Here is a 12,599-nt window from a genome sequence, read left to right as displayed (position 1 = left end):
GTAAAATATAAACCACTTTGATATAATAATATATCTCCAAAGATAAGTTGGCCTATATATATATGCTGCACCTTCAGTAATATATACTTGTGTTATTTATGAGAAATATTTAGTAATAAAAAAGAATTAGTCAAAAACAGGTAGAATTTGTCTTATTTAATATTTATTAAATATTATAATAATTCATAAATGTTAAATAAGACAAGTTATAGCTATTTTTTTGTCACTTTAGTATTAATGTGATGATCGTAAAGTTTCACATTAATTAAAGAAGGGAATAAAATATGTTTTATAAAATTATAGAAGTACTTCTTATTTTTAGACAGATTTTGATGGATTAAATAGTTTCTATCTCTTTATTTTAGAAAAAAAAAAATCATAAGGTTGAAATGTCTAGGAGCAGACAATACCCTCGAACGAGTAAGATGGACTATTTTAGAAGATGCAAAAACAAGGTTGTAGCAAGCCAACTAGTTTAAATAGAAATAAGGGTCTTCTCGATTATGTATAAAAATAGTGTGATCTTTTTCATTAATTTACAATTTATTTGGTCTTATGTTAATGATTTTGATATAATTGATCCTCTTGTTAATTAATGATTCTTAGTGGTCCTTAATGATTATTCTTCCAAACATGAATTCGTATTGATCAAGTCTAGAATTAAAAATGAGGTTTTGATATATGTGAGAATCCATCTATATTATATTGGCCATATATATGTTAATTAAAGGTGTAATATAATTTGGTTATATTGAAATATAAACCATTATGTTGACTTACAAAGATAAGAACCATGCAGCAAACGAAGGGGAAGTTATGGGCCAGGCAGAAATTAGAAAAAAAAATGTAAAAGTAATGTGAAAGAGTGGAAGAAGCCATGCTATGACCCTACAATGATGGCGAATCAGAATCAATCGGCTTGGCGTGTTGAAATTTCAATCTTTTTGTTTTTCTTCTATATAGTACCTTTAGGTAACGATAATAATTTAAAAATACTCGAACCACAACGATTATATTACTATTGCTACTAATTAACATATCTGAACCTTTAATTAGTGGCCTTTGGATGCAAACATGGGCTATTTTGAGTATAGTTATTTGATCCGAATCGATAATTAAATCAATTTAAATTAATAATATATTGGTTTATTGATTCAATCAGTTAGTTAAATTATTTAAATTATAATTAATAAATATAAATTTTAAAATTTTAATTTAATTTATATATGTTATATATTTAAAAAAATATTATGGAAAAACAGATTGATGTAGTGGCAGCCAAGTTACTCCAGAAAGACCTGAGGAGGAGTTTTTCTATTAATTGTTGACTTGTGGTTCTGATCGGTTTTGACTGATTTTTTTTAAACGGTCAGAATACTGAATTAAATCGATTTAGAACTAATTTGGTTTTATGTTAGACAGATTTATCACTGAAGTTACATATTTGTTAAAAAAAACGGTGGAAAGGTATTATAGTAATAAAAGAATCTATATATAGTGTTTATTGATTTGAAAAAAGCGTACGATAGGGTGTCAATGGAGATTTTATGGAAGATTTTGGAAAGAAATGGAGTAAGAATTGCATATATTTGTGCAATTAAAGACATATATGACGTGACTATAACTAGTGTAAAGATTCAAAGTGGTGTGACAAAGAAATTTTCTATTGGTATAGAATTACACCAGAAATTATCCTTAAGTCCATACCTTTTCACATTAGTCTTGGAAGTACTCACAGAACATATCCAAGAATCTGTGCCATGGTACATGCTTTTCGCCGATGATATCGTCCTTATGGGAGAGTCAAGGAAATACCTAAGTAAAAAGTTAAATTTATGGAGAGAAACTCTAGAAAGTATAGTCTGTGCATAAGTTGTAACAAGACGGAATATATAGAATGTAAGTTCGACCGTCGAAGGGAAAAACCTAATACAGAGGTGAAGATTGCAAAAAACATCTTACAAAAAGTTAAAAGATTTAAGTATTTTGGGTGCATTATCATACAGGATAATGGAGAGATTGAACAAGATGTAAATCATAGGATCAAAGCAGGTTGGTTAAAACGGCAAGAGTGCCTCTAGTTTTATATGTGACAAAAAATTGTCTTTAAAATTTAAAGGTAAATTCTATCGCACTGCTATTAGACCGGTTATGTTTTATGGTACAAAGTGTTGGGCGGCCAACAGAGAACACGAATATAAGTTAAGTATGACAGAGATGAAGATGTTGAGATGAATGAGTGGTCATACGTGATTGGATAGAATAAAGAACGAAGATATAAGAGAGAGAGTTGGAATAGCACCTATTGTGAAAAAGATAGTAGAATCACGTCTCAGATGGTTTGGACATGTGAGAAGAAGACCGACAGAACACCCAATGAGTAGATGAGATGAAAGATGGACAAGAGATAAAAGGTAGAAAAAGACCTAGGAAGACCATCCATAAGGTGGTCAAACAATATCTACATATAAAATATAAATAGTCTCTTTGTAAACATGATACATAATAGAACTCAATGGCGTCATTTGATCCATATAGCCAACTCCACCTAGTAAGACTATGGGACAAGATTTTGTTATTGGTGGTCAGAATACTGAATTGAACTGATTTAGAATTTGACTGGTTTTTCAGTCGATAATCCGATCTGATTTTAACAACTATGATTTTGAGAGTGGAAACTGGAAATGTCATATAATGCTGTAATGGCTGCAATATGGCTTGCTGTTCTTGAATCTTTTCTTCGAAGAGGAACTAGCCATGAAGGTACTTCTAGCTTAAGATATGTTGAATCATATTGAATTGAGTCAGCATTGTGATGATAAACAAAAATTAAAATAGAATACGCACAGATTGATTGGAACTTCAATTTTTTTTTTTCAGAACTTTCAAGAACATCTTATAATGATTAATGAGTGATTTAATTTTCTAGAAAAATAGAAAACATATTGAGATGATTACTGATTAGGTACTAAATTCCAATGCATTTGGGGATTTGAAGTTGAAGGCTCTGATACAAGTGGTAAAAAATAATCTCACTAGAATAATACAAAATTACTGCTATTTTATATTCACAATTTCCTATCTTATCTTTCTCCTTTCTCTCAACACCGTTCTTAATACAAGTTCACCTTTTGATACCGGCCATCCGTTGCCAACCGTCACCCTCCAGCGATCGCTGCCGTCGATCACTCTAAATTTTAAACCCTAAATTCTAAACATCCAAAGGTCGAGGGTTAAAAAGGTACCTTTTCGGTAAAAAAAAATTGACAAATCTAAAAATTGATTCCCTGAACATTTTCTTCTAATAAATAGTACCCATTGTTTATGGTTAAATCTAAAACTAGATAATTCCTCCCTTTCTTAATTTAGAGGATATTAATTTTTCAATATTATTCAAATCGCGTGTCAAGGTTTCTCAGTTAATAATTTAATATTGCCCATCATTGAAAACTGAAAATCATACTTTGATAGATTACAATACATAGAACTGGAAGTTTAATAGCAGTGAGATACTGAGGTTAAATACACAAAAGAACACGTTGTAAAAGTTTAACCATGTGTCAACTCTTTCAGCTTTAACCATTAAATTAAACATTAGAGCCACATTCTTTCTTTCTTCAAAAGTTATCTTTAGGTTAATACAAAGTTACACAATACCATGCATACACAAATCTATCTAGGCTTGTTAAGCATGCAGTTATAAACTTATAATAACAATCTAAAATTTTGGTTACATTACATTACATATTTGCATTAACTGGATATTGAGCCAGGGGACAACTTAGGAGAATGGAAACTAGAGCACGTACCTACCCTTGAGGTGGACCTCTGAGTCTTAACCAGAGGAACCAATGACTGCACCACATCCGCCATCAGCGGCCGGTAATCTGCTTCCGGTTGCACACACATTGCAGCAATTGCTGCTACCTGGATCACTTCTTTCATTGAGTACTGTCCTTCCAATGCAGGATCCATAATCTTCACAACCTTTTCTCTATCGGTTAAAAGGGGTAAAGCCTAAAGGCAAATTGAACATGCATGTTTGTTAGTACTGAAATATAAAAGCTCACTAGAGTACTACTCCCTCCGCTCCGTGATATCGGCCACTTCGAAAATTTAGTTAATTCATTAACTAAATGTTCTGAGTGTATCCAGATTAGTTGAGTTATGAAGGTACAAAATTTTCAAAGTGACATACTATGATATACTGGAGAACCAATCCATGGAACAACTTTTAGTTAATGCTACAAAATCAAGAAAACTTGATGGATAAGCAAAAAGGAACTAATAATCATACCCAAGAAACAAGAACGCCTTCTCCTGGAGGTCTCTTCATATCGACAGGCACGCGGCCAGTAAGCAGCTCCAAAAGTACAACACCATAACTGTACACATCTGATTTTGTTGTTAAATGCCCTGTTAGTGCATATCTGCGAAACCAAATATTCCATAAACATGTAATAATAGAGTAAATATGTAGATTAAACTAACAGGATAAAAAAGAACAATTCAGTAGCAAATTAGAAGTTTTGATCCCTACTCGGGAGCAACATATCCTTGGGTGCCTAAAACACGAGTTGAAACATGTCCACCGGCTCTATCAGGTCCAAGCTTGGCCAATCCAAAATCAGAAACTTTTGCATGGAATTTTTTGTCCAAGAGGATATTGCTGCTCTTGAAATCTCTGTGAATCACTGGGGGACTGACATGTTCATGAAGATATTCCAAGCCCTTAGCAGCTTCAAGTGCGATGCTTAATCGAGTTTCCCAATCCAATTGCACAGGCATAACATTAGAATCTACAAGAAATCAAAATCAATGATTGTTCTATTTCAAGGAAGAATCAATTAACAAATTGAATAATTACGGCAGCTTAAGGTGGAAAGAATTGTGCCAACACTCGTCGCTTGATAATTTTCACTGGCCAGATTGTGTAATATGCATAAAACAGGATCTAGGGGGCATCAATTAATCTTGATAAACTTTTTTTAAGGGAAGAAAGTACATTCTAAGAAGGGGAAAAATAAAAGTTTCAGAAAAGAAAGGGACAAAAATGAATATGATTAAGTAAAAATTGAACAGATCAGAATAGAGATATCACTTTAAGGAATCCATTTATAACATTATCAATGTAATCATGGAATCAGGGCCCTTGCTAGTTGGACTGCTTTCGATCAATAAATTACATCAATTTAACTCGGATCCTAAATGTTGCAATCCGACAACCTTAAATTTGAAGTAGATATAAGTAAACTACTTAGTGCTGGCAAAGAAAATCAACATTTATTTCATTACTTACTGCTGACAGGATAAAGATGTTCCTGCAGACCACCATTCGCCATGAACTCATATACCAGAAGTTTATGATTATTATCAGAGCAGTACCCGAGCAATGCCAGCAAATACGGAGAATGCAACCGGCTAAGCAACTCCACCTAAAGAGAGAATGCAATCGACGGAATTAATTCATGTCCAAAAGGAATCCAAGACATTGATTGCTATCTAATTAATTTCCAAAAAGATGATGATCCATAATTTACAAATATGGCAGTTTTGATTACAAGTGAAACCAAGTATGGACTTATGAAAAGTGACAGGACCATAATGATAATTTTCAAAGACGGAACGAACCTCTACTTTAAATTCTTCTTCCCCCTGCTTTCCAGCCTGATCCATGAATTTAATGGCGGCTTTCCTGCCATCACTAAGCACTCCGCGGTAAACAAGGCCAAAACCACCATGGCCAATCACATTGGACTTGCTAAAGCCACCTGTTGCAGAATGTAGCTGCTTGAATGTGAACACCTTAAGTCCCTTCTCAGCAACAACTTGCAAATTTGCAAAGTCACTTTTCTCATAAAGGTTAGCATCTTCAGCTGATTAAGAACCAAGCACAATCTATCATTAAGCGGGCCATCATTTTGCTCGTGTAAGGTAAGAGAAGAAAAATTGAAAGAAAGTTAAATAGTGAACACCCAAAAGATGCAAATGAAAAAAAAAAGCCTCTTTATGTTATTGAGACATGGAGTGATATGTAATCATCATTCATCATTCATTAAAACAAAGTGCATAGGAAACACAGTTCTATTCATCAATTTTTTTTCATTTCCATTTTTTTCCTAACTGATATAGTTCTACTGTCTTTGTATTTCCTCAGCAAGTTCAAATTTCACATTTTTTCTTTTCATAGTTTTATGATGAATGACCCGAATTATGTTGAAATCTAAAAAGAAAAACCCCAACTGAAAGAAGTAAAAATTTACAATTTTGGTGGTAAAAAATATATTTTTACTATTTTTTCTGGACCAAGTACTATAGTTTTTCGCTAATATTTTCACAACTACCAAATCCAAGAGGGGAAAAATGCAGAAGACATAAAAGGGCTTCATAGAAAACAATAAGAAAAAGGAACAACAACAAAAAAAAAGACTCTAGTCCCACATAAATGGCGCCAGTGTCTGTAGCTTTTCAGCCACACTCTCTTCCCGGGTAAAATGGAAATCCGCTCTCCACTTTCTTACATTTTCTCAGCAATCAAAAACAAGCAATCATGCGGGCATGAACATCAAAATGACATTTTTAGTTTTGAAAAAAAAAAAGGAACCTTTTTGGGCCTGGCGGCGCATGGAGACCTTGCGGCGAATGTAGCAGTAGTAAGCAAATGCAACAAAGAGAGCAAAGACTGCTATAGAAGCCAGAACCACCATAGCCACCACTGCGATCTTCGCCTTCCGTCTGTACTCATCATCATCATCCATTTTCCCTTTACTTTCAGTAAAAAAGGAAGGCTAAAGCATAATGCTAGAATCCAGAAGAAGAAGAAGAAGGAAAAAAAATAAAAAATTTACAGCTTCGAAGTTCGAAGACACTGATCAGTTCCCTCACTCACTCATTCTTTCTCTCTCTACCTTTTTTGTTTTGTGGCGCGTAGACTGGAAGTACCGAAGTAGTGTAGTACTGTGAATTAATTTTCCTTTGCACTTTAGTACCAATATCTATTGAAATTTAAAATCTTACGTACTATTTCTGTTTTCAAGTTAGAATAGACCCCTATTTTAGAAAGATTGTTTTTTGGCGACTTATCTTAGGCCTAGTAAAATTTTTGAAGGAAATGTTTCTACTTTTAAAGCATAAATACTTTTTGTGTTTAATAAATAAAAATTTATATATATTTTATTGTTTTTAAAAGTTAAAGATATTTTAAAGTATCTAAAAATTTTTTTTAGAATTAATTTATAGTTATCAAAATTAAAAATTCAATATAAAATTATACATTAATTAAATTTTATTTATTCTTATATTAATGTTTATTATAATATTTTTAAATTTTAAAAATTATTTTATCAAATATAATTTGTTTATATTTATTAAAAATTTTTAATTTAATTACCAAAACACAGATACTATAATTTTTAAAAAGTAATTTTTATAAACTATTTTTGTAAAATTAAAAAAAATTTTACCAAACTAAATCTTAGAAAAATTATAGCCAGGGTATTCATGATATTTTAATTATGAAAAAATTTGTTAAATTTTTATAATTTTTAAGAGTTGCCTTTTTCATTCAAGAATTATATGTTGAAATTAAATAATTCAAATGTAAAAATTTTTATGAATTTTAGGAGACTGCCTGTTTTTAACCTTCCTTGGTCGTCTCGTCTTTTATAAATAAAACAAAATTTTGTCAAGAGGTTTGATTGGTATAGTATGTTTTTTAGCTAAGAAATTTTGCTCGTGTCTTTTCTTTAAGATTTTACGAAGAATCATCTGTAATATAGTACACATATTATGATTTGAACCATGAAATAGAAAAAGGTGAGGGGCCTGGGATGCAAAAAAACATGAGGCCCGCACGTTGTCAGGCTTGATTGGACGCAGATTACAGAGAGCAGTGCAATAATATTAATATATTATTGGCTCCAAATAGGACAAACATCTGTCCATTGCTTTGTGTTCAGTCCCTCTCATCATTATACCCAACATGATCGGTGACACCTCATTAAAACCTTATTTTATGGGATAAACTTTTCTTAAAAGAACATGTATTATTCTTTGCACCTTTTTCCTTTAATTTATCCGTCTTAATGATTTGCATGCAGAAATAGGACCACTAATTAGGTGGCTACAATTGGTTAAGAGATTAGATGGCAGTTGAGGGAAGAAATGAAGTAATGCGGCCGGCAAAGGAAACCCTACTTCCTTCACATTCCCCATTGATACATATGCAACATAAAATACTTTTAGGTCAGCCAGTTTAATTTTGGAAATTGATAGGGGTCGAGTTAATTAATGAGTTCAAGATTATCATAACTTTGTAATAAAAAATAAAATCCCCATTTGTAAAAAAAGGCATCAATATAACCCCTCACTGACTTTACTAACTAACAATGTAAACTAGAAAGAAGGAATTTTGCCAACATATGAAGCTAATAAATAGCAGCAGGGGCATGTCGAATCAGAGAATAATCGTTCTTGTGACAAAAGCCATATCCTATGTTATCCAACTATAACGAGAGCATGACTTTATTATATGATATATTCAATCTGGAAAATGTAAAGCCTCTCGGGGTCGCCACACATGTCATCTCTTTGCATATACACACACAAATCAGCATGCAAAACACCTTAACAACCACCCTTCGCAAAGTGAAAACACAGTAGCTAATTACATACACAACGTTAATGTACTTGGATTTGCTTTGCTTATTCTTGCCTCGCAGTTGGCACCAAGGGCCCTCTCCAACTTGCCAATTATCTGCTGGTTTGGAATCGCTTTTCCTGACTCGTACTCCTGGATCTTGAGGCTTCTCATTGATAATCTGCCAGTGAAACAGAATCTTCATCAATGGTGTCAAAGTACATATCAACATGAATGGGTGAACAAATATTTGGTGATAGAGCAAAAGGAGTGTGGGGACCTGAGCAAGCTGTTCTTGAGTGAGTTTCTTGTCCATCCTTGCTTGCATGAGAGCCTTCTTAAGTTCATCGGCACACGTTCATCACACGAAAGTCGAATTTCACGACATAAGCAAATTGGCAGGAAGAGATGCCAATAATGTGTGTATGTGTATCCAAGAAGGTTTCATCTTGAAGGGATCAAAACAGAGAATGCATCCATCAAGTACAATGAACTGATGTTACAGGGGCTACAAACACTGATCATAATTAACTATCTTCTATCTTCATGAACATTAAATAGATGAGCCTTAAGAACAATGAAACATGGACACCACCAGAATAGAAGAAACAGAATGTAGACAAAGTGCATCTTTATACCATCAGAATCTGTTTGGATGAATTATCGGTATGATAAAGTATGGCCTTATGACTAGTTATGCATATTGACCTCTCATCATGTTCACCAATCATTTGAGTGTACAATGAACTACACTAAGTACAATTGCATGATTGAATTCACATATCCATCTAAATAAGCATTGATAGACTTTAGATTGAGATATGAATCAAACCAATAAATAAAAATTACAAATATAAAAACTCAAGCTAATAAATACAGGAGAAACGTTTGGTGACGTATATGCATTCCACAAAAATGTGCATATATGCAGATAAGACTTGCATAAAAACTATTCAGAGAAACAGCAAAACCATAAGCTGATCACATGAGTCTCATATACTAATGCATAAATTACCAAGAAGAACATCCAGGGGAAAAAAAACTGCAGCTGGAAACTACTAAAAGTGGTCATTGCAGGGGAAAATAATCCGAAACCAGGTGCAACAAACATTGCGTCAATGCTAAAAAATATAATACAAGTGAACTGGTAGAGTATAAGTTTCAAAAACTGACGAGCTAGATTCTCTGTATCATCATCAAGCCTCTTGGTGTTCAATGACGTGCTACTAGATGCAGCTTTGTTTGTCCCAGCATTATCTGCATACAACAACAACACAATAACTCAACAATCACTCCCAACCAGCTAAAATATCTTCAAACAAAGCTTAAAAAACGAAACTAATTACTCGACCCCATCATCAGAAATTAACACAACAAAAAGGAAGATATCCAAAATCTTAAAAAAAAAAAAAGGCTTCATTTCTTCAAAACAAACAAGGTGTTTAAGCACATAAGAACATCAGTTAAAGATAGAATCAACAGAGATAAAATAGAAATGATTATCAGGAACGAGTTTGGAAAAATAATAATAATAATAATAATAATAACAATATAATAGGAGCAATTCTAGGGTTTAGGGATTCGAGACGAGGACTAATCAAAGAAAGGAGAAGGGGCCTAACACTTCTTGACGGTTTCGATATCGGCGCGGCGCGGGCGGCGTTGACGGCCTTCTCGTCCTTCTTGGCAGCGGCGGTGGGAGCCTTCTTGCGAATTACCACCGGCTCCCAATCCTGCGAGATAGGTCCCACTCCCGACATGTTGGTTCTCGGAGATTAACGACTCTCACTGTCTCTCTCTCAGATGAAAGGTTTCTTTCTCCTCTTTCTGTTTGTTAGGGCTAATAGGTTTTGCGACGCTATTCGTTCCGAACGTATCAATGGCGGTGTTCGTTCGCTGTCACTGTCACAGGTGGATAAACCAGCTTGAGAAACCGCCTCTTTCGGGATCAACCTCCTCTAAATTAAGAATTTAAGATAAACATCATCGTAAAATTATAAAATGAGGCATCACGGCAAAGTTTAATTAGTGGGAGTTACAATTCAATAATAATTTATAGTTTGATAGTAATATTTTTAAAAATATTTTTATGTTTATTAAAATATAATTACACATAACAATCGAATATAAAATAAATGTCGTATTTAAAATATATTTTGGGGGTAAAATACATAATTAAACCAAACTCAACTAGTCACAAAAAAAATCTAACTCATATTACACAATTTACCCAAATAAAAAAATGTTATATGAATCTTTTTAATCACTTTTCTAATCTCTATGTAAATCGAATGAGTCGGACTCGATTTACTATTCTTTATGTAATTGAAACATACTGTTTCGATTTATACATACATGCATCTATCCTACTAAATCTAATTAACTCGTTCGATTTAGCCATACCTAGTAATTCGAAACAAGCTTTTTCGTTTAGTAGCCCTGATATTGTCATTATATAATTCGAAACACACTAAATAGACTATGCATACATAATCGAACTAGGCAAATTCGATTTATGTGAGATCAATATATAAATATATATGAACGTGATTCTGTATGAGAGTAAAACACAATGACTAATGAGAATAGTTTTCTAGTATTGGTGTACTATAGATGGTCGATTAAAAAAAACACGTTCTAAAATTTAGTTTACTGATAAGGATCCCTTTAGTGTTTTTCTAAAACCTTCAACGAGTTTCGCTGAATTTCTGAATTCTATAATCTAAAAACTGAGGTTGCAAGGCGTGAAACGGGTTGAGAAGTTATTTTATAAAATTCTGATTTCAGTTTTGCGAGATGACATGAAGTATGATTCGTTCGTCATAGGGAGTGACGAAGATTCGGAAGTACACCACGTTCTGTAATGTAATCATGCACTCTCCGAACGGCATATGAAACGTGTGCGTCTCCGGACACCATCTTTCCACGAATGCACTCACCAATGGCTCATCCAATCTAAACCAAGTCTCGTTCAGTTTCGCAATATGGTATAAACCGACCATTTGCAAGTACAGGTATTAATCTCTTCATTGTAGAAAATAACCTTTGGTGATTCTTCATTGACTTTTATAGGAATTATAGCTTCCATTCTGTAAGCAAGTCAGAAAGGTGACTCCCCTATTGTAGAGTGAAAAGTTGTCCGATTTGCCCATAAGACTTGAGAGAGCTCGTCTGCACATGCTCCTTTTGCATTTTGTAATCGGCGCTTTAATCCGGCAAAATGTCATTATGCACTTCCTCTAAGACCCTTCGTATTAGAGGTCGGGACGCACTTAGGAGAAGTATTGATACCCCTCTTTGTATGGACGTGTGAACCAATGCATAGTTTGTGCCTCCTTAGAGTCTTAAGCCTCTTTTTTTTTCACGGATAATACAAATTTAAGATAATTGACTATAGGGGTCATCCATCCCAAATTCAAATTAGATATAGCCATTATGTCCGAGTTGTCATTTCTCTTGATACTGTTGGTGGAGTTCCTGGATGAGACTTCTATTGTTATCCCCTAACTTGGTGTTGGCTAACTTGTAAAGGGCGTCTGCTCAAGATTTGATTCCCGAGTTATGTGTCGGATCTCTCCTTCCGAGAATTGTGATAGTTATTTCCGAGCTTCGTCTAGGTACCTCTTCATGTGGGGTCTTTGGCTTGATAAGTGTCATTAACTTGTGAAGTTACCACTTGAGAGTCATTAAACACTATCAATTTGTGCCCCCACTTCTTTAGCCACAAGCAAGACTTCATACTCTGCTTGGTTATTAGAAGCAGGAAACTCGAACCTTAACTAGAGTTAGAGTTATTTCGAGTCTTTACTCACAAGATTACACTGCTCCACTGTCAGCTTTATTGAAGACCCATCTATGTATAAACTATAAGTTGTCAGACTTTCCTAACTTTCGTGTATTCGGCTATAAAGTCGTACTGGATTGATTGCTGTCCGAGTTTCATATTTCAAATCGAACTCAA

At 33.7% G+C, this 12,599-nt stretch overlaps 1 protein-coding gene across 2 annotated transcripts; it reads right to left on the bottom strand.

The window, feature by feature from the left end:
- Positions 1-3,106: 3,106 nt before the first annotated feature.
- On the bottom strand, positions 3,107-6,910 carry LOC130945117 (probable serine/threonine-protein kinase PBL23). Of its 2 annotated transcripts, XM_057873800.1 has the most exons (7): positions 6,605-6,910; positions 5,632-5,876; positions 5,300-5,435; positions 4,541-4,799; positions 4,298-4,430; positions 3,810-4,017; positions 3,107-3,211 (listed from the first exon to the last, which is right to left on the bottom strand). In XM_057873800.1, the coding sequence occupies exons 1-7, from the start codon at positions 6,756-6,758 to the stop codon at positions 3,198-3,200; spliced, it is 1,149 nt and encodes a 382-aa protein (XP_057729783.1). In that variant the 5' UTR covers positions 6,759-6,910; the 3' UTR covers positions 3,107-3,197. The 2 variants fall into 2 exon arrangements, with proteins under 2 accessions (XP_057729783.1, XP_057729782.1); XM_057873799.1 differs by lacking the exon at positions 3,107-3,211 and having other exon boundaries at positions 3,526-4,017; positions 6,605-6,909.
- Between the last annotated feature and the right edge of the window lie 5,689 nt (positions 6,911-12,599).

The sequence above is a fragment of the Arachis stenosperma genome, chromosome 8, assembly GCF_014773155.1.
Source record: "Arachis stenosperma cultivar V10309 chromosome 8, arast.V10309.gnm1.PFL2, whole genome shotgun sequence".
NCBI lineage: Eukaryota > Viridiplantae > Streptophyta > Magnoliopsida > Fabales > Fabaceae > Arachis > Arachis stenosperma.
The sequence above is the reverse complement of the archived record's forward strand: the minus strand, read 5'-3'. Positions and strand labels throughout refer to the sequence as shown.

Coding starts and splice junctions, on each gene's coding strand:
- LOC130945117 (XM_057873799.1), bottom strand. CDS start 6,758: ATGGATGATGATGATGAGTACAGACGGAAGGCGAAGATCGCAGTGGTG. Junction 4,800..5,299: donor ACATCTTTATCCTGTCAGCA/GTAAGTAATGAA, acceptor GATTTCTTGTAG/ATTCTAATGTTATGCCTGTG. Junction 4,018..4,297: donor AAGGCGTTCTTGTTTCTTGG/GTATGATTATTA, acceptor ATTTGCCTTTAG/GCTTTACCCCTTTTAACCGA.